Source organism: Polypterus senegalus, chromosome 13, assembly GCF_016835505.1.
Source record: "Polypterus senegalus isolate Bchr_013 chromosome 13, ASM1683550v1, whole genome shotgun sequence".
NCBI classification, from domain to species: Eukaryota; Metazoa; Chordata; class Cladistia; order Polypteriformes; family Polypteridae; genus Polypterus; species Polypterus senegalus.
This window is the reverse complement of record NC_053166.1, coordinates 140,916,762-140,940,082: the sequence shown is the minus strand read 5'-3', so window position 1 is coordinate 140,940,082 and position 23,321 is coordinate 140,916,762. Positions and strand designations below refer to the sequence as shown.

Below are 23,321 nucleotides of genomic sequence, written 5' to 3'. Positions count from 1 at the left end.
ATGGCGAAGGAAGATCAGAGCACTCACACAAACACTGCGAGAATATGGATTCTCTACATAGACAACTTGATTTAACACAAGATAATGGACACTTGTGATAGGTGTGCTGCACCACTGTGGTATCACTAACTTAAGTTTTGTCAATCTACACAACTCTAGCAACAATATAATAATTACAAATTAGTAAGTCTACATAATGAGATAGGTTCATAGTCATATACACCCAATAACAAATGCCTCTTAATCGACCAATCAGTTACAAAGAGTTCTAGGTTATTTACAGTACATAAATTAAAGAATCACAATATAGTTTACATACATTTCTAGTATATTCATTAATTTAGTTGAAATAAAAAAGGCTAAAAAATTAAACAATAAAACAAATGTCCACAGTATATTTGTTTGCATATTTCTATAACTTAAGGCTGCCTGTTATATCATAAGGCATCGTGGATGTAAAAATCAGCAGTTTAGTGGTTTATAGTTGGACACCTTGGTTGGTATGTAATGTTTGAATGGGCATCTTTATAATTATTTAATGAGTGAAACAATTCATAGCAGATGTTTTACTGCCAGTACACAAGCTTCTGGCCTTTGGCATCACCTTAACTAAAACGTCACAGAGCTGTGTCACAAAGTTTCCTTGCCACAGACAACTCAACAACCTATATTGTTAAGAGGAGCTCTGTATATTTCAGATATTGCGTCACAAATATCCAGGTGAAAAGGTATCAAAATAGATATAATCCCTCATAAAAGTTTTAGTCCAAAAATAAAAAAAATGAAATGTTTGAATAATATAGAATTGGTACAACACAAAATAATTCAAAAGGGCAAAACAATGAACAGCTCTCAAAATGGTAGGGGGATCAAATTCTTATAACTCTGTGATACCTTAGACATACAAGCCTACTTATCCCCACCACCTTCAAATGACATGTTTAGAAATTAAGTTGTTTTATTTTTTTCTCCTTACTACTGTTTTAATCTACAAACTGACATCTTGTGACCTGAAATGTAATGATTATAAACTGTTTTCTCAAGCTACACATTACCTATACTTACAGTATAACTTTCCTGTTATAACAGTACCATTGTTGATAGTTTGTACTTACTGATGACATTTCAAAAATTCAACCTTTACCAGTATCACCTTATCCTTTATATGGTGTGGAAGGGCCATATACCAACAGCATTAAAAGCAAGAAAGAAATTAATCTTTGATGAGACACCAAAACATTGATAGTATACACCCACACTCACTTATACATGGAAACCTAGAATAAACCTAATGCACATGTCCCATACAGACAATAACCAGGCTGAGATTTGAACCAGCCTTCATGGAGTAGTGAGTCACAATGGAATCTCATAAACAATGTAATTATATAATAAACATAATAACCACAATAAAGTCAATCATTACTTTGGTTAATAATGCAAGGTGTCATTTTGCTTAACCTCTCACAGCATTAATTAAGTAATTATAAAAGCATTACTATTAATTCCTACTGAATTATAATTACTATTAGTTTGACAGTTTTATAAATAAATAAGTATGATAAATAAAGTTGGGGTTTATTATAATTGTGAAGCACTAAAAATCTGCAAGTAACAGTAACACAAAGCATCAATTTAATAAAGCCTTTTCATGCGATGTTCAAACTGCTCCATCTTTCCATTTAAACACTTTATACACTTCATAAGAAACATAAATGAAAAACACACACATGCAAAAAGGTTCACTTCACTCTTCTGTCTATGTGCACATCAAACAGTTGCCATAATAAGGTTCATTACCTCGATCTGGATGTCCATAGCAGGCAACAGGAAACAAGATTAAGCAAATAAAAGAAAGGCTTAAAGTAACCTATTACTAAGACACGCTCTTAGGTGCTGTCTCACAAACACAGAAATTTAGCTGGAAAGATATATGGTGTTAAACAGTATTGTAATTTGCATTTTACATGTTTTTATTCTGTAGGCCAGCCCCAAAAGGTCATTTTTACTAAGTCTAATGTCTTTCTACTCTTCACTCATGAAGAACAGTCAATATCTAATGAATGAATTCTTCTTTTAAAATTCTCTTCCTATCTGAAATTCCCCTTATTCAGAGAAGAATGTTCATGACTTTCATGTAAAGCTACAGTACAACTGCAAGGCCACTCATCGAACCAGTGAAGATTGGCGCAGTTACCATCCTAGCTGGTTACACTCAATGTCTCTCCTAATGATCATTTCCTAAGGAACCTGGTCTGTTCCACTGTTCAGTTCTTTTTTTGATATTCTTGGCTTATTTCAGGAATTTTTGAAATATGCTTTACCAACTCTATACCATTAAGCTATTTTGTGATTTTTGAATTAGTGTAGAGTTTTACCACTAGATTTTTCAGTCCAAGGTTTTCTTTGATTTCATATAATTTATTCAGTCATCTCTTTGGTTAGCCTCATATTCTGACAATTTCTTTATCTAGATAACTGGCAACACCTTCTGATTAAATGAGGACACAATTCTCATGTTCACACAAACCAACAAAAAAGTAGCTTATTTTACAGTATTTCTCTAACCAAAATATTTCCTGAGATTATTCAACTAATGACTCTTAAATAATGGAATAAAGTGCCTCTTGAAGTAATTTCTACAGAAACATTATGGCTTTGCTGCTCACCCACCCTACCTGCTGAGTAGTGTTTCGCTTGTGATGAATTGCAGCCAGGTACCTCAGAATAAGCTTGGTAGCCTCCGTCTTTCCAGATCCACTTTCACCACTGAGAAATCAAAATTCATATTCAGTTATTTCGTATTGTATGGTTCACATTCATTGCATTACTGAGTTCATACTAATCAGCAGTTTCTAAGCCAAAAGGGCACAATTTTCTAAATCCGTGTGGTGTCTATTGGAGCTTATATGATCATCAAGGATCCTGCCTCAAATTTGGTCTCTGGTTACAAAGACAAAACAACACTGAGTTGAAATAAAAAATGAGGCTAAAACATATTGTTTTGTGACTCATTAGCAAATGGTAGGTGAGTGGCAATAAGGACCCACAGCTGCAGAAGGAGGAGGACAATAGGCCTTAGCCTTTAGACAGCATTTGGATATAATGGATATATTGTCTCGACGGACTACCAGGCAGAACATTGTTTTAGTGTGCTTCCTGGACAAAGCCAGAAATTAATCTGGCTTTGGCCTGAATGTGACACAAAGATGTATAAATTCTCACTTTGTACCAGAGTTGAAATGGGAAACAAATACAGTAACTAAATTTTATAGTGGGTGAGAGTGTGTAATGTAGTGGATGAGGAGATGTTTTTGGCTTGAAGAAGCAGACTTACCACCCCCAGTGTACTGTGTCATATTTATGTTACATTTACTTTTCTAGCTAACACTTAATGTGCTGAAATTATTATGTAAGTGCAAATAAACTATCAATCCATTTATTTTATGATCTTACTTTGTCCAGTCCACTGTCATTAAATTTCAGTTTATCCCGGCATTCCAGCACTGGCATCAAGGCGAGAATGAATCATGGGAAAGCTGCTAGTTTACTGCAACCCGCAGGAATTCCTACAGATTGGATGCTATAGTATGTTGTCCAATTTTCTAAAAAAAAGGCTGAACCAAGTAACCCAACTCAACAAGTTTATCATGCACCATTGGAAAATTACTGAGAAGAATGAAAAGGAAAATACTATAGATCATATGGCAAAAACAGGTGTATTAGTCAACAGTTAACATGGGTTTATGACTGGGAAGATTGTGTTTCACTGATATCCTATAATTCTTTCAGGGAGGAAGAAAACCATACAATCTGACAAGTGCATTATTACCTTGATTTTCAGAAAGGTTTGATTAGTTACCACATTAGAATTCAGTTAGAATCCAAAGTGCATTGTGAGAATGGGTGCAACCCTAACCCTAACCTGTGATCCCCCAAGTGACTAGGGTTATGAGGTCACAAACAACAAGATATGATGCAAAATACATAGTGTATATTACAAAAAATTCAATTAGTGTCCAAAAACTGCAGTGTAGTTCTTCAATAAATAATCTATAAAAACAGTGCATGTGGAGATTAAAATTAATCCATGAATAAATTCGATAAAATTAAGAATAAAATAAACTGCCCTAATTTCTCCTGGACCCCTGTTCATCTCTCTCTTTTCTCTCTCTACCCTTCTCATCCTCTGGGTCTTGCAGTAGGCTGAGACAACTGTGAGCGTAGCCCACCCTTTTTGGTTTTATCCCAATCACCTACAGTATGTCAGTGTCTGCTGGGACAATTGGAACCTATCTCCATCATCCTGTCAGCTTTACTCAGTGTCCACAGGATGATTTTTGGAGCACTTGACCACTTCTTCCCCTCCTAATGCTCAATAGGAGCAACTTGCTCCTGGAGTGCCACTCTTCTTTTTCTCCATGGGCTCAATCACCTGTTTCTGCTTTTTGTTCACTTGAATCTTTCTTCCTTATTTTCTTTTTTTCCTCTCCTTCCTACTCAGACCCTTTTTAAGCTTGTGAATGTAGGTGTTTTCCATAACAATCCACAGAGCATCAATGCATAATGGATGTGTTTTTCATACCCACAAGTGAATGAGCAATCAGCTAGTTTCTCCAATAAACATTCGGGCCATGGCTTTCTTCTAGCATGCACCCACACCCACAAAGCCCAAACATTATTGTTTCATACTGAAGGCATACTAAATTTGATACATTGCATTTTCATTAAATGTATCTCTTTACCTGATGCAATTATCCAAAACAACTTAAACATCACAAGTTGATAACACAGCTGAACTGCTAAAAACCTATGAGAGTTGTATCAATTAGTTTGCCTGCTCTGAGTTTACTGATACTGGTCTGCAACATTACCTCTGTATTTTGAGCATTGCTAATCCACAGCTGACATGAAAAATCATATTTACAACATACATTTACCTGATAATAATGCACTGGTTCTGTTTGGCATCCATCATTTTGGTGTAAGACACATTTGCAATTGCAAATAGATGGCTGCAGTCAAAAATAATAGAGATACAAGTTATAAATCCGGTAATGTCTGATAATGTGACTGCTGAAATTTTTGAAAGTGCTGCTAGTGGTCTTATGCAAGATAAACAAAGACTCGCCTATAACACTAATACTCACGGAGGATTCTCCCCCAGTGCTCTCCCTTCATACTGAAGAACAACATCTGTACCATAGATATTGTACATCTTGTAAGGGTTTACAGAGACAAGAATGCTGCCAATGTAAGTCTAAATGGAAAAAATATATAAAGTAAATCAATATCAACAAGTAATTTATTTTTTGCTTTGGCATGCATAAGTTGGTTAATAAATTTTTATTTTATATACCACCTTTCAAAAAAAGCACAAAACATTTTAAAAAAGTAAAATTAATTGTATATACAAAATAATGACCTAAAACAAGAAAATGTAAAATAATGCTTGGACTATCAGTATATTTATTTCAAAATGAAAGAGCATGAAGTTGACATTATACGTTGAGATACTCGTACATATTTATATAGTTATACAGAATATGAGGCAAACATATACATGTACTTTGGGAGAGCAAAATACATAACATTTAAATGCATGCTGAACTGTAAAAAAAGGGAAAGTTAATTCTCCTTGTAATGTTTTAATGTGGAATTAACTTTCATTGTTTCCCACTTATTATAATTCTTCCTTTTCCAGATGTTCTCCAAAGTTGTTACTAAGTTAAACTCAGTTCATTTTAGATACTGTACATATCTATACATACATATACATACATACATATGAAGGCATCAACGTCCAAAAAGATAAATGGGAAACCACCTGGGATTTAACAGAAGTGCTGCTGTCTAATGGACAGCCCATTCCTGTATACTTTTAAAATCTACTATGTATTTTAGGATAGCCTAGAGCTTTACATGTGTAAGAACACCTGAGACCTGTAAGAAAAATTCTAGGTGGGTGCTTCCTTTTTTGTGTTCCTTTTCTCTCCTAGGCTTGATTTTGGGTTGGTAACATCTTTAGACACAGTATCTTCCAAAATATTTATACATTCAACAAAAAACTTAGTACTACATTCTTACCTTACATTTTGTCACCAAGTCACACTGCCCTGCATAAAATTGAAGAGTAGTACTTACATAAATGAGTTCTCTATTGAACCTCTTCTTTAAGTTGGAAAGAACGGAAATTTCATTGAGTTCCCTAGAAAAAAGGCAGTCATAATTGACCTGTACTTTTTAATGTCATTTCAGCCAATAATTTAAACCATGCCATAGAAAGATTAGAAAAAGCAGCTGTGAACCAGTAGAGTTAGGGTAGGGAGTTATGCAGGGCTACAACTGAGTATAATGTTTCTGTCTGAGTCAGCCTTGAGGACCTTGTCATTCTGAACATTAATTGGTAAAAATATTTCAATGTTTCTTCATAAATCTCTCTGAGTGGATGGGTTGTCCATCCAGTGTTCTTTACAACTTTGTTACTGAAAGACTTATGCTCCCAGATAGGACTGCTCTTGACAAATGATTGTAATGAGGTGTAACACACAAATAATAATGTAAAAACTCTTACTTTGGTTCAAATTTAAACAAAAACAAACACATTCTTAGAACCAGTCTTAAGCATCTTGTAGCTGAGTCACTCAAATAATTCAATTATAATCAGTCTGAAAGAATCACATTAAGCCACCTTATGGGCTCAAAAGGAATATAGAGTCAGGTACAATGACAGATAACAGGCACATATGAGACATTGAGGATAAGAGCTATTATTCATGTATGAGGATGAAAACTAACATTGTCAGACTCATTACTATGAACAGCACTGGCTGGGTAAAGAGTTTTCTTGATCAAATGTCATTTCTCTCCTGGTGAATGGTAAAAACCCCTAGTGTATGTAGGGATCTGCTATATAATTGTATAGACATGAATTGTTACTGGTGGACAAAAGGTTCACCCTTATGCAACAAAACGTTTTGGCCGAAAACATCATCTACCTTACTAATCTTCAAAGTATTTGATGGTAAGAGGCAGTGAATGAAATGCTTGAAAGAATACTTTCTTTTGACTCTTCAGTTCCACTGTGAAAATTTTGTTCTCATGTGACGAATGAAAGAAGGAACTGGAGGAGTATGATTTGGCAGAGTATATAGCCTAATATGAGAATGAGTTCAAATTGTCAATCGTGCTACTCTTGGATAATTCACAACAAATAACATGTTTTTAAAACAACATCCCCCAAAAGTGTATCTAGTGCCTGAGAACTCTGCATCATAGGTCAATTGTTGATTTTTTTTTTTACTTATGTCAACTGATGTGAGACTGTATGCTGTTGACTCGGTTAAAAAGGGGCTAAGCCCTCAATTGATCACCACCTGGGGCTAAGCTACTTATTTGGCTGTAAAGAGAACTGGACAGAAATAAGGTTTACTACAAATTCAGTTTGTCACAGGTGGACTTCATTCAAGTTCTAGACTCATCTCAAGGATAATTTAGGCAAAGAGAATGTAAATGGACACAGTTTGGAGTGCTCTAGCAAAGGGTCTGACTAATTACATAAAGGAATGAATTTGGAAACTTTTCTGAAAGTGTCTTCCTTTTGTCATTATGGGTTATTGAGTTATTGAGTTGAGATTGATGAACAACAATTTATCTATTTAAAATTAAATCTACTGTACATAGTTACACACTCCCATATAAACCAATTTTGAGCCAATTTACAACGGTCAATTAATATAAAATGCATGTGTTTTTGGTATAAGTAAAAAAGTGTAGAATCAAATTCAGAAATACAGAATCAGGTCCTCAGCCGGAAAAGGGTGGAGTGCTGTCTCAGGGTTGGGGGAGAGATCCTGCCCCAAGTGGAGGAGTTCAAGTATCTCAGGGTCTTGTTCACGAGTGTGGGAAGAATGGAGCGTTAGATCGACAGGCGGATCGGTGAAAAAGGAGCTGAGCCATAAGGCAAAGCTCTCAATTTACCAGTCAATCTACGTTCCTACCCTCACATATGGTCATGAGCTATAGGTAGTGACTGAAAGAACGAGATCGCGAATACAAGCAGCTGAAATGAGTTTCCTCCGCAGGGTGTCTGGGCTTTCCCTTAAAGATAGGGTGAGGAGCTTAGTCATCTGGGAGGGGCTCAGAGTAGAGCCGCTGCTCCTCCGCATCGAGAGGAGTCAGATGAGGTGGCCTGGGCATCTGATCAGGATGTCTCGTGGACGCCTCCAACCGGGAGGAGGCCCCGGGGAAGACCCAGGACACGCTGGAGGGACTATGTTTCCCGGCTGGCCTGGGAATGCCTTGGGATTCTCCCAGAAGAGCTAGAAGAAGTGGCCGGGGAGAGGGAAGTCTGGGCCTCTCTGCTCAAGCTGCTGCCCCCACGACCCGACCTCGGATAAGCACAAGATGGGTGGATGGATGGAAGAATCAGGAATACTGTATATGCAATATTTACACATCTGATGAATTATCCTAATTTCTAATGGGTCCCTAAACAGGTAAGGAATCAGCAATAGCCACTTCATTACCATGCACACTTAAAGACCAATACTCCTTTATTAATTTTAACAGAGTACACAGTACAAAGGGCGGCATGGTGGTGCTGTGGTAGGACTGCTGTCTTGCAGTAAGGAGACCTTAGTTCACTTCCTGGGTTCTCGCTGTGTGGAGTTTGCATGTTCTCTCCGTGTCTGCATGGATTTCCTCCGGGTGCTCTGGTTTCCTCCCACAGTCCAATGCAGGTTAGGGGCATTGGCAATCCTAAATTGTCCCTAATGTGTGTTTGGTGTGTGTGTGAGTGTGTGTGTGCCCTGCGGTGGGCTGGCGCCCTGACCAGTGATTTGTTCCTGCCTCCTTGCACCCTGTGTTGGATGGGATTTGCTCCAGCAGACCCTCGTGACCCTGTGCTGGGTTAGCGGGTTGGATAATGAATGACACAGTACAAATTAACCGATGGACTGGAAAAGCAAAGCTTAAAATACCCGATTGAAGCTAATATAAGTTGGCAGCTGAAGAAACAAAAAAATGGTTCCATGCTGTTAAGAGAACATTTTTAAGCATGGCATAACCTCCAATTAACACCAACTGGCAAAAATAGATAGCCATATAAGGCATTGTTTACTTACTCCAGGTGGGTCATATCTTCAAATCCATCTTCCTCACTCTGCTCTCTGTATCTGATTGATGGCAAATTTCGAATGGAGTATACCTGTAATTAATTCAACAAAGTGAGCAAAAGCTGCTACACTGAAGACACAGTGTCACTGCATCAAATCAAAATGTTAATTCATGCATAGGCCAGACCTCAGGGTTCACACTTAACAGGTGTACTTACATTTTTCTAGTGGGAAGACAGGCAAAACAGAGATATATCTAAAACAATTACCCCAATTTTCACTACTACATACATCTCAGTCTGAACATTTACTGCTGCGGGACACCTTCACTGTAAGCAGAACCCTTTTCTGAAGTTGAGCTTTCACTCATATTGTTTATTAAAATGACAAAAAGGCAATCAATAAGACAGCATGTTTTAATTCTGAGAAAGTGTATCTTTGGGAATTTATAAACTTTCATAAAATAAAAATTATAGAGTAGAAAGTATGAGTCGTGTAACAATATAGTTTAGTATAGGCCTTCTAGTCAAGTACAAACACAACAGGAATCTTGTAATTAATTTGGAAGGCTTGTCTGCAATATAAACAAATGAAAATTGAAACCCATCATTGGCTTTGCTCCAGGTTCCATAAGAATAACAATTCAGAGCACATTAGAGAACATAGGCCTGCCCAGTGATAGAATATCAGATTTCTTTGAACCCTACAAACACTGAAGAGTGTCACAAGTGATCCTAGAAAGCAGCACCTTGAATAAACAAAGGTCACCTTTTTTATATGTATCACTAAGAGGTCAACCATCTTTCTCATCTAAGATGGATCTTTCAGAATGTGTTGTCTACACATATCTTTATTGGAGACATGGCATGTGTAGTACATGTCATTTTTCCCCACTCATAAAGCCATTACAGACTCAGTTACTTTTGTAATGTATGGGTTGGCTTGGATAATTTCATTTCAAAAATATAATACATAGGATATGAGGCTGGTAAGTAAAAAATGGAAAATTAATTTAAGAAACTGTTTTGATGACCAAAAAAAAAGAAAAGTCACGTACAAAACTGCAACTGTTCATTGCATGCTCCATGTGTTACATGTCATTTTTTCCTGAATACATTAATAAAATAGAATATGTAAACATGATATCATATTCAAGACTTTTGGGGATCTATAGTTAATGGTTTCAAAAATTGATGCATTTTGAATTTTGGTACTTCCTCAAAGACATATCACATTTGTGTTTATGAAACATTTTTATTACAGTGAGTCATATTAAAAATATGGTAATAGAATATAATTACATTTATTAATATAGAAAATAAACGACTTGGTTTTTAATAATATTTTACAATATCATGTATTTAAAAATACAGCTGCATTATGTAGAGTCAAATAGGGCTGTAGTGACTCAGGCAGCTGTTATAGTCACCATATTCCAACTTGTGTGTTTTAAAAATTTCATTCAGTGCATTTACATGTGCTTCCATAACCTAGTTACTCACAGAAACCTGACTTTTAAAATGTTGTTTAAACCCTTGTACCAGTTATTGCAGCTGAGTTATTGGCCTCTGAGAAACTTGGTTAACAGAGGTAGATTACTCCACAAATAACCCAATTATGTGGACATGTACAGTATACCCTTAACCGGATTACTGTTAAGGATTTTGCATGTCCATTGCACTCTGTCAGCCTGCACATGTATTTGCTTTGCCTGTGCTTTCAGTAGACATGAGTAGAAGCATCCATAATGTAAATTTCTACAGGCAGGTATTCAGGTGATCACATTATTCTTTTTCCTGGCTAGAATAAACATTTCAGATATTATGAATATTTTAGAAATAGCTGAATTTATGTTGATGAGATGAGCATACAAAGCTAAGCTCAGCAACACAATTTCAAAAGCAGGAGGTAACACATTAAAAGTAACATGCATTATGTACTCTGATTACTTTTTAAAGTAATGAGTAACTAACACATTATTTATCTTATTGAAGTTAAAATACCTGCATTATTATTATTAATTCCAGTAGCAGTGGGTGCAAGGCAAGAAGCACACTCTCTCACTCTCACAGCCAAGTAGAAAAGAGCATGCTGCATACATTTTGGTAAAAGTAATGTGTAAATAAAGCATCAGTTTGACTAAGCGTACTTATAAAACACAAGAAAATTATCATAGTTGTCATGCTTATTTATAGAAGTAGCTGATAATATCTGGTTATGTGTGTGCATATAAGCACATTTATTGATTGATTTACTTTTATTAGTTGATGTTTTGATGAGGGTCTATGACTAATTGTAGTTCATATTTCTTAAATATACAATTTCTAAAAGTAGGTCCTGGTGGAGAATTAACATGTACAGTATGTTAGGCCCACCAATATACAGTTGCCCACATTTGCAACTCTGCTGTCATTTTAATAACTTATATTGGGGATTTGTTGGCAGACCCAGCAATGTGACATATAAAAAAACAAAAGTACACCAGTTGAAATAACATATGTCAAGAGAAATTTGAAACAGAATATTATTCAGTAATCAGAAAACATTTTTCTCTTTTAAGCTAAATGATTTTGAAAATTCACCAGTGCTTTTGAATAAGGCTTTTGGGATTACAAAAATTTGTACGGTGTGACCACTACATAAAATTCCTAGCTAACATTAGACTGTAACTATAAGAGGCCATCACTGTGTAAATTAGTTGAAGAAGAGCAACTGTAAGTCATTACATGATCTACTAGGTTCTCTTTATAGAAAGACTATCATCTATACTGCTGAGGATTTTGTAATAGCTAATCACTGCCTAACCTACCTGACCGTTATTAGATTTGAACACTGAATAGCTTGCCTGGGTATCAGTAACAGGCCTTTACTATATGAACTGCCTGTAAACAGTCCCTGCATGTGCTGTCTGGCTGTCAATGGACTGTGTCTGCCACTCAGAGAAGTCTGATTTCTGCATGACCTACAGTACCTCCATTGATTGATGGTACTCACTGCACAAAGGGTGTTAATGCTGTACAAACATTAGAAAACAATAAGCACAAACTAGACTGCAGGAAAGGTGATATTATGGCTCGACTTGCTGGAAGGCTCTCATGCTGGCCATTTCCAGTTCCAAACACTCTATAACAGGTACTCACCAATTTTTATGTCTATAAAGGGTGTGCCTGAAAGTACCAAAAACTGATTCAGATCTGTAAATGGTAAAAATCTGCTTTATGGTACTTGCATATAGCACATATTATCGTTATTGAAATGTATCATACACCGAAATAGAGATAAAAAGTCTGCTTACTATCATTTATTGGAAAAGTTACATGCATCAAGATGATGGGTATGCAACATACATTAAATACATATTTGAGTCAAAAAAAGATCAAGGCAGAGTGATCATATTGAAAGCTGTAACTCATTACCTTGTTATACCAGTGACCCTGCTTGTCGGTTTCTATGTCTGGTTCCCAGTCACTCTCCGTAACCTCTGACTTGTACACAGAAGAAAGGTCTGCCAGATAATCTGCAACATTATCATCTCTGTAGAATGACCATTTGATAAGATTCTGCACAGTTGAATGAGGAAGTACTCTCTCTGATGACCACACATCATGGACCTCATGCACCTCTCGAATCTGGTTCTGTGCCCAGTGCTGCTTGAGGTGTTGAGAGGTTCTGACAGATGGTCCCATTCTTTGAACCTGGGGCATAACCACTGCATATCTCCCACTAGGATCTTCACCGGAACCTTCCTGTTGAATCTGTGATGGTGAAGGTGATTTTCGAGAGATGTTACTTTGGAATGAATGCTGAGAAGAAGGTGAGAATTCGTTAACAGAAGGAGGCTGCTTAAACGATGCTTTCTTAGGTTGATAGCTATAAGGGTGGGAAGCCGCATCATGATCATGAAAAGTTTTTTTCAGTACTGGGGGAGGAGAGGTAGGCTGTGTTTTAGGGGAAGGTGATCTGGAAAGAATGGGAGACCCATGTTTTGGGGATGGCTGAGGAGAAGGAGGTTGGTGTGGTAATTTTACCCCTGCTTTTGGAGATGGAGGCCTGTGTGATAGCTGAGGGGAGTGTGGTCTCTGTGGTTGACCTGCACCAGGATTTCCTATCCTCTTTAAAAAAGGATTCCTTTTAGGGGGACCAATATTAGACATACTGTTTCCTGGCACTGTCTGCGGCAGTGAGGGCTGAGGAGAATGAGATTTCTTGACAGAGGGGTCTATTTGTTTCAAAAAAGGCTGGGGTGAAGTAGGCCTTTGAGGCTGACTATTATCAAATTTCTGACTTTGTCTTCTGAGTGACTGCCTCGCAGAGGAAACATCTGGGTGGATACCTGAAACTGGACTACCAGCACGTCTTAAAAAAGGATTTCTCCCCTTTAATACAGGTGGTTGTGTATGCATTATCTTCTGTGTGTCATTTATGTTTCCTGATTCAGCTCCTGGTCTTACTGACATCCTTCTGGAAGGCATTCTCTGCACTGAGAGTTCATCTCCAGAGTGTCTGCTTTCTCCTGCTGGTGGCCGAAATGCTTTACGAAATGGATTGCCTTGATTTGGCATTGATTCTTGTGCAGGAGCTATCTGAGGTCGTTTGAAAGAACCAGCAGGACGGCTGCCTTGTCTTGCTAGGGTATTTGAAAAGGGAGACCTTTCAGATTCTATGGGCTCTGTGTGTGGTTGCATTTTTCGTATGGAAGATCGAGGGGATGGTGGTTTCAATGGAGGACCTGCAGTTGGGTTTCCTAACCTTTTCATAAAGGGATTACCAGAAGAAGGCTTGACTGCACCTGTTGGCAACTTGTTTTGCCCAAAAAGGTTCAATTTTGCTGGAGGGTTTGCAATAGGAACATTTTCCACTGGTGATTTGTTCAGCTTTCTTAATGGTCGAGGTGATGGAGGTCCTTGAAAATGAGGAGATGATGGGTGATGAACCTCTTGTTCTACAGAATGGTTTAAGTGGTGAGATGGCATAGGAGATGGTGGACTCTGACTTTCATTTCCTTGTGGATTGTTCGGCTTGTTTATAAAAGGATTTCCTGGTGTTGGTTTTGAGAAAGATGCTTGCTGCTTCATCCCAAACATTTTAAATTTTGGTTTAGGAGCAGGAGAAGGAGGCCTCCTCACTGACTGTATTAATGGAGGCCTTTCAATATCTGCTTGCCTCACACTTCCTCTACGATGCACTGACAACTGAGGAGAAGGAGGTGGGCTTACTCTTTTTAGTGATTGCCTAGGAGAAGGAGGTCTTTCTGGTGGAGCAGCTATTGTAGCATCTGGGTGGCTAAACCTTCCAAACAGGCTACCTGGATTTGGATTTCTTGAATGCTGCATATTGTGACGCTTCATCCCAGGTGAAAGATTTGGTTGAAGGGGAGAATCTAGATTGCCTTCTCTTCTTAGTGATGGCTGTGGTGATGGAGGAGAGCTTCGCTTAATGGAAGGAAGTCTTCTTAAGGAAGGCTGCGGAGAAGGGGGCCTTGTAAGTTCATTTGGTCCAGGGTTTCCGAACCTTTTCAAAAATGGCTTGGGCGAAGCAGGTTTAGTTGCAGGTGGTTGGAACTTATTAGAATCAAAGGTGGAAGCGGAAGGTGGTTTAAGTTTTAGTGAAGGCTGAGGGGAATGTGGCCTTTGTCTTTCCTCATTTTGAATTCCAGCAAAACTTCTTACTGATGGCTGTGGAGAAGGGGGTGCTCCCATTTTTCTGCTTAGTAGCTGTGGTGATGGGGGTCTTTGTGCTATATTATTATCTGATGGATAACCCATGCGTTTATGTAATATTTTGGGAGAAGCAGGCATCACATATTCATCATGAGGTACATTTTGACTAAACACCTTTCTTGGAGATCTAGGTGACGGAGGATGGCTTAGCATTTCTTCATCTTCATAGTATTCTCCCACAAGCCTGGCAGATAACTGTGGTGAGTACATACGTCTCCTTTCCTCAATCTGTCGTACAGAAGGTTGGGGTGAGGGAGGCCTATTCCAATTTCTGATTCCTAAATGTGGGCTAGGTGGTGTGTTAACCGCTGCACTGGAAAAAGCATCCAAAGGTTCAGAAGGAGAATGATTAGCAGCATCATATCTTCGTATGGAGGGCTGTGGAGAGGATGGCCTTGAACATGGTCTACCTTCCATTATTCCAACTGACCGTCTGCTTGGAGATGGAGAGGCTGGCCTACTGGGACCGAGCGCACGTACCTGTGGCCTTGGAGATGGTAGTCTTTGAGAACCTCTGCTCATGGCATCTTCAATTAGCCTTGCTGTTGGCGTTGGAAGAACAGGTCTAGCCATACTTGCTGGTCTGGGGGATGGAGGCCTTTGATATGAAGTTAGCTTCTGAGGAAATCCTCTACCCAAAGACGGATAAGCCATTTCTCCATGCCCAACATGGGTGCCAACCCTATTTAATGCTGTGTTTGGGAATGGAGAGGTTTGAAAATCGTCTTCATCTTCATCTTCATCAATCTCATCATCATAATCAGTCAGTGATATATGTGGAGAAGGCAAAAGAGGAACATCTAATTTTTCTTTGCCAAACAACTTTACTTGAGGTCTAGGGAAAAGCCTGAATTGCTTTTTAGAAGCCAAAGGAGATGGTACCCTTCGGCCAAATTCAGGCATGTTAAAATTTTCAAAATTTGTAGTTGATAATGAGAAAGCCCCATAGTTACCATGTTCTGCTTCTTCCAGCTCTTCCTGTTCCATAATGTTCTCCATTGTGTAAGAGAATGGAGTATACTGGTTATATGATGACTGTAGATATGGGGACCCACCATATTCACTATAATTAAGCTGGTATTCCTGACAGTGATCATAGTTGGAATCTACTATATAGGGATCATATTCCATAGCTTCCCATGTTGGTTCTTCATAATATCCTTGCTCTCCCTCATAATAATCATATTGCCCATTAAATTCTGAGTTGTCATAATATTCCATTTCATTCCCATCATAGTCATATTGTTGTTCAGCTACATAATCCTCTCCATTATAGTAATCCATACCTTCCTCATAGTATCCTTGTTGATCTTGAGTAGTGTAGTTATAATTATCGTATTCCGTTTCACTATCATAGTAACCATAATGATCCTGCTCTTGATATCGATCATAAATACCAAAACCGTTATCATAATATTCATCTTGGTATGTCATAGGAGAATCATAATAAACATCTTCCTCCTCATCTTCATAATAACCATATGGATTTGGAGCTGAATAATCGTAATACTGGGATTCATCACCGTAATAATCAAATCCTACCCTTGAGTACTTTGAGCGTCCAGGCCTGGCCTCAAAATTTTCCTGAAATCTACTAGGCCGGCGTGAAGGATTATATCGAGCAGTAGTTCTATGATATCGACCCCTAGAATATTCTTCATCATCATAATCATAATGATGTTCATCTTCTTCATAGAAAGAATTACGCCGGCTATGATACCTCCTCATATTTGCTTTATGCCTAAGAATCTCATCTTCAGAAGGAAAAGGCAGTTTTTTAGCTCCTATTTTGGAAAACCAACCCTCACTCCCAGGTTTTCCCAAAAAATTGCTCTTTTGTTTAGTAGATAAAAATCTCTTAGTGAGCCAGTTTGCTGCCCCTGTGAGTTTGCCAATAAGTTTTCCTTTTGTTTTAAAATCCTTACTGTCTGACTTCTTTTTCCCAAAGAAGCCAAACTTTGTTTTCCCTAGAAATTTACCTAGTCCAGATTTTTTGTTACTGTCTTCTTTATTATCAGACTTTTCAGCTTTTTGCCCCAGTCGGATGAGTAAAAAAGATGCTTTCCTAGGCGGGGCCTTTTCCACTTCTTTCTTTTTCTTTGTGCTATTTTTAAAGCGCATCATAAATTTTGAGGTGTTCTTCAATACGCCCACTTTTGGCTTCTTGGCTAACAAAGCTGGCCCTTTCCTTTTACCAAATCCTAAAAAAACTCTAGAGGTGTTCTTAAAGTTTCGTCCTTTTTTGGAACTTTTTGTCCTGAACCCCCCAAAACCCATGAAAAGTTTTGAGGTGTTCTTTAGACCTGTTTTGGGTTCCCTTTCAACAGGAGGGATAGCCTGAATTTTGCTGGCAAGACCACCAACAGCTTTAGAGGCACCTTTCAGGTGAGCCTTAGCATTCTCCTTTTTCATTATTTTCCTCTCCCTTCCATCACTTGCTAGCCCCATTACAACTTTGGAAGCCCCTTTTAAATGCAAATCCTTTTTATCTGGCCTATGGCTTTTTTTGTCATCGGCTTTAAAACCAGCTACAGCCTTTGATGCAGCCTTAAGGTTGGCACCTTTTCTTTTTCTTCCTCTGTCATCCTCCTCCTCATCTTCATCATCACCTGCTTTATCCTCACTTTCATCCTCTTCTCCATCCTCCTCCTCTTCCTCTGATTGTATGTGCTTTGTTTTGCCTTTTGCTTTCATCCCTGCCATTGCTTTAGAGGCCCCCTTTAAAGCAGCCACTTTTCTTCCTTTCCTCCTTTGATCTTCTTCACTGTCCTCATCACTGTTTTCTTCTTTGTCCTTATCTTCTTCTTCCTGGCCTTCGCTAAGCTCTTCACTCTCATCCTTGTCGCTTCGCAACAGATCTGCCTCAGAACCATCTTCCGAGTCACTTGTCACAGCCTTCTTCTTATTCTTTGCATCTTTACCTTTCTTGTCTGCTTCTTTGCTCTTCCCCTTAGGAGCTTCTTCTTTTCCCTTCTTCCCTCCCTTCTTGTCCTCTTTCTTTTCATCCTTTCCCTTCTTTGGATCTGACTTTCCTTTATCAGTGCCTTTTGTATCATTCTTGCTTTTCTCTGGCTCCCCCTTTCCACCTTTCTTTGCTGCTGCTTTGGAATCTCCTTTCTTGGCGGGCATTATATCCCTTCACTTGGAACATGCTACTTTCAGCTGTCTTATGGGTATCTGTGATATTCCATTTAACAGTGATATCATGCTTCACTGAGACAAATCTTATGCTTCAAGGAATGCCATGAAACAACAAACTGTCCCTTATTAAACAACGGCCCTCTAAATACCAGCGTTGGGAACAAGGGCATCTGCTGCACAGAGCATCATGTCAGTTTCACATTTCACATCAAACACAATTAATTGTAACGGAGCTCATGAAGAATGTTACCTCATTCTAGAAGGATCTGCCATTGTTCCACAAAAAACATCCTTGTCCTCTTTTCCATGGCTAAGCAGTTTGGCAAGTCCCATCCCCTCGTCCCCTTGTTTGTTAAATGGGCAATCATCCACTCTCAGAGTGAATAAGGAGTGCTGGCATCTTCTTTATCCCACCTGAGGCCTGTGAGACAGATTGCTTGTTTTAAAGTCCATGATACTAAGAGTCATTTATTCCCACGTCTCCACTGAGAATGCCTGAATCCTCAGAAACTTCTGCCAAAAAGGCTCTTTGCACTTAATGTTGCAAGAGTGCACAAGAAGCCTTAATATATCAGCCCTGGTGCCTTAGCGTAACATTATCTCTTTAGCTCATTCCTGTATGAATTATGCAGGTTGACTGAGCTGTTACGACTCAGAGTCTGAGAAACATATCCAGACAAGAACAAAATAAGGCTCTAAAGACAGGATATGCAGGAGGACAAACTGGGTGCTGTCACAACATGCAGTCAAAGCAGTCTTTGCCATCGGTCATAAAGAAAGCCACTCTTCCGTAGATATAGGCACGCATGAATGGATGGAGGATTACACTCTGCAGTATATCAGGTACAGGTCTTTGAAGAAGATACACATATCACTTTTGCTCTTTATGAATATGCTATTGACCTACATTTTTACTATCTTCTCAATTGACTGACAAGTTAATTATCTCATGGGATCATTAATCCTTGTTACCTTTTGTGCAGGTATGAAAAATCTATGTCTAGAACATTGTTTTCTGTCCAAACCTGATGAGGACGAGGATGATAAAGTAGTTTTGCCATTATTATTTCTAAATACTCGCCTTTAATAAGGACAATTAAGTAAGTACCTAACAGCTTACTTTTTGTTCCTTGCAGACCAGTGCATAATACTGTCAATATATACAGTAAAGTATTTTCAATGATATATATAGAGACCACAAAATACTAAGGTTATAAATATAAATCTAAGGCAGCATGGTGGAACATTGGTAATGCGGTTTGCTAACAGATCCAGTGATATGAGCTTAAAATTTGGACTAGTCACTGCATGTATGGAGTTGGAATTTATTATTTATTAATTTGTTTGTTTTCTGAGTGTTTCAGTTTCCTCCTACATCACAAAAACAAGCCCAGTATGAGTAAAGGAATGTGGACTGATTTTCCGTCCAGGATTGGATCCTGCCTTCCACGACAGACTTTAATAACACTTTCACACACAAACTCTTTCCACTGTTTCCAAGTTTCTGTGCAGCAAATTTTATACATTTTTACCACAATAGTTTAGTTATTAAAGCAACATTTAACATACATTATTTTTCAAAAAATATATAAGACAAATACTGTATATAAGACAAAGAAATAAATGATACTATCAAAACAATCTTTTTATTATTTTGTTCAATGCAAAACATATGACATCCTAGTGGATTTAAGATGATCTGACCTTAACTAAAAGTTAAACTCAGTAAAGCGCAACCTATCAAATTCATGAGTGAAGCAAAATGAGAACTTCCTACAAGAGAGAAGCATCCCCTTCGGAATGCACTCAAGAGATAACATCAGAGCAACCTCTCATTAATAGAATGAAATGCCAACAGAATGAGGCAGCTGCAAGGTGAACTGCCTTTTACAGGCACCTTTAGGTGTACTGTCAAGCGTACAAATAGGAGCCAAACACTCAAGCAGGTAAGTAGGAGCTTTGCAAAACCATAAATTAAAAATATCACTGCACTTTCTACACATGACAATATTACTACTACTACTACTACTACTTCTACTAGAGTTCGAAAGGAACTGCAGTGTAGTTTTGGTAACACACGAGGAATCATCATCAGTAGACTCAATTATTTTGTCTTGATAGGTGACTCTAACTGGGCTTGATATGAGTATGTGTGTGTCTATGTGCCAATGTGCACCGTAAAGGACTAGTGTACTGTCCAGAACTGCTTCTTGCCTTTCACCCAGTGCCAGAGGCTCTGACTTCATGTGGTCATTAGTTTAATTAAGCATATTCAAAAAATTAAATTTCAGAGCTGGGATTTGACATCACAGCACATCTTGTAAATGATCCACACCTTAACTTGGATAAACCATGCTGTACATGCATATAGATGCACCCACACATTTTCTGAACCCACTCACTAATGTTATAGTCAGATACAGTATATCTCATGTCTGTACCAGCAGCATTTGCTTCAAGACAAAAACAATTCCCCACACTCATTTATGCCATACCAATACTACCAATATACTTATACGTGTATAATACAACCATGTACTAAAGGAGTGAAAATTATAAGAAAATTCCTCATTTCAATGATGTTATATCCAGCATCTTCTCACCATGCTCCAATGTATATACATTTTCCAAGAATTTTTATCAGCTTATTTGAAGATAGCATTAATATTCACATACAGTATTGTTAGGAAAGCTGGAAGGAAGACTACTGTCTTCACACACGGAAATGTGGTAAGTGGACGATGGGGCATACAAACCATACACCTTCAGAATTATGACCCTGGAGACAGACAATACTATTTCTCTGAAGAGAACCAGACAAAATAAGAAGGTCAAATCAAAGAAAGAGATCAGCCAGACAACCACCTTCAGATGTAAGAATCTCGTAAGTGTCTTCTGGAAGGTCATTGACAGAGTTAACACTGGGCAAAAAGAAAATAAAATGGGACTTGCTGATTCCTCAACAATTTGCTGCCTCTGTGTCTAATTTCAAGATTTCTTTGACATTATATTGTGTTTATAATAGTGCTGGATCTATAAGTGAAAGGGTTATGGAAGGGCTTGCATCATTGTTCATCTGCAAAATTAAGAAGTGCAAAGGTGCTCCATATGCTGAAAAATGGAAAAGAAGGTTAGTGACACAAAGTTTTGCCTGTATATTTTTCTTTTTCATTTTCTGCATGGTAGTAGCCTTCACCTTTTTTCTAAGTGAACATGTGCTTTATAATAATAAACTAAATGTAAATGGGTTGGCATGGTCATAAGTACTGCTGCCTCCCAGTTCCAAAGTCTTTTCACATTACGGTCCAAAAACTGTCTCTGTGAATTGTACATTTTTTGCCAGTGTCTATGCTGTATTTTTCTGGAGTATTCTGGAATGTCTCAGAGGATCTGTATATTAGACTCATTGGTGGCTCTAAATAGAAGATAAGTGACTGAGTAAAATATGCGTCCTATGAAGGCTGTTTTTGTTTTAGTGAATATATTCCCCAGATGCTTGTCACAAACTAGACCATAATCTCCAGACCTCAAATTTGTCATTGTGCTTTTTGTTGATTAAATTTAATTTTACACATCTCTCATATTTCTCACATAGCTCATGTCTAAGACCTTTCAAAAGTAAAAATCAGCTGGAATATATATATAACTACTAGTGACACACACCGCTGAATTTGTTCTGAGTACCAGAAGTCACGTTATCCATAATTAAACAAGCTGCAACTTTACATGTGTGAATGTCATGTGTCCAATGAACTCACCAGGATGGTGACATAGGCCAGATTCTGGTTTTATAATAAGCAAGATAGAAAAAATGACTAGCAACAACATTGCTGTCCCATTTTATTGGTAATTTAGAAGTGCTCTAACTTTGCTCACACATGGGATGGTTAAGTATGCCATCAAAACAATCAAAGTTTATAACCTTGCATTATTTAATTACATAGCAAGTATGTTTGGTGGCTAATCTAGATTGTAAACATGACTATTCTGGCCCAGAGAGGTGAGGATTGCTGTTACAAACCTTTAAACCTATAGAATATGTGAGTGGGTAACAATATGGAATAGGGGTTTTGAGGACTTACTATAGTGCATCTATTTCTGACTTAAGGCTATGTAACACAAGACCTTTGTTAATATTTTGTTATGTAGCACTAAAAGATGAAGTGGCTAAAAGATGCATTTTAGGTAGCCACTAGTCTAAATAGTTACTGGCACTTTATTAAGTCTTATTAGGATGAAACAAAGCCTTTGTTATGGTGCTGCTGAAACTAATGGATGCATCTAAACTGACCCTATTGCAAAGCATTACCCATAACAGGTAGTTTAACATGAGTTTCTAGACTGGCCCTGTGTGAGTGCAGTGTGCTCAACAGTGGACTTGCACTCTGTTCAGTTGATTCCCACCTTGAATTCCAATACTGTTTTCATGATCCTAAACCAGTTTAACCAGCTTTATAAACAGATAAAGGTGATTCCACTTAAATGTGCAACATAAATAAAATACAAAGTGTTAATGTCCTAAAAAATCTGCCATTAATTTTAATAAATAGCTATTGTGCTATTTTCAAATGTATCCACCCATTAATATTCTCAAATTGCTTATTTTCCATTACATAGAACTTGCTGTGGTATCTTCAAGCACGGCGGAGGAAACAACTCCAGAGAACATGCCAGCCTTTCACTGGTAATATTCTCACTGGTAATATTCACCTATATTCACTCATATTGGGCAAGTTTATAGAGTTCAGGTACAGAATCTAGTATGCAAGTCTTTGAGGTGTGTGATGATACCAAAATACTAGAAATAAATCCACAAAAATAATTAGAGAATGGTCCCAGAAAAACAATTGAAGGCCCTGGATTCAAAACCATATGCCTGAAACTGTGAGGCATAAGCACTAACCACATATTTACAGTGCCTTAAAGAGTAAAGGTTTTCCTTGTACATCTCCAAGATGTGCAGGTTAGGTTAGTTAGTAAGTTCATCTTGGCCATGAATTTGGTGTTGATCCTCATCTTCTGTCTGCAATAGGCTCTGGATCCTAACAACAGTGAATTGGATTAACACGGTCTAACAATATACTCTATGATGAGAGATATTTTTTATACTATATATTGTAGTTCCCTGAAGCAAAGATCAGATCAGTACTGTGACGCTGTCTTATAACCAAATCTATTAAGTTCCAAGTGATGCAACCAGTACTGCAGAGAGTAAAAGTTCACACAACAAGGACAGGGAAAAACAGCTTTTAGCTAAACAAGGCCAATCTGTCTTTCTAACTTGTGTCTGAATTATTAGAAGAAAGCAGAGTGTCCCAAGAAGCCTAATCAGTTATTATCGTAA

The 23,321-nt window shown here is 37.9% G+C and overlaps 1 protein-coding gene across 1 annotated transcript in view; it reads right to left on the bottom strand.

Annotated features, from left to right (window-relative positions):
* myo15aa (myosin XVAa) overlaps positions 1 to 23,321 on the bottom strand; it is a 151,939-nt gene that overhangs the window by 117,290 nt on the left and 11,328 nt on the right. Inside the window, exons 2-6 of the mRNA XM_039775602.1 lie at positions 9,126 to 9,208; positions 6,145 to 6,208; positions 5,151 to 5,260; positions 4,941 to 5,015; positions 2,679 to 2,769 (exon numbers count right to left, since the gene is read on the bottom strand). Of these exons, the coding sequence (XP_039631536.1) occupies positions 2,679 to 2,769; positions 4,941 to 5,015; positions 5,151 to 5,260; positions 6,145 to 6,208; positions 9,126 to 9,208 (423 nt within the window). The remainder of the gene's footprint in view (positions 1 to 2,678; positions 2,770 to 4,940; positions 5,016 to 5,150; positions 5,261 to 6,144; positions 6,209 to 9,125; positions 9,209 to 23,321) is intronic.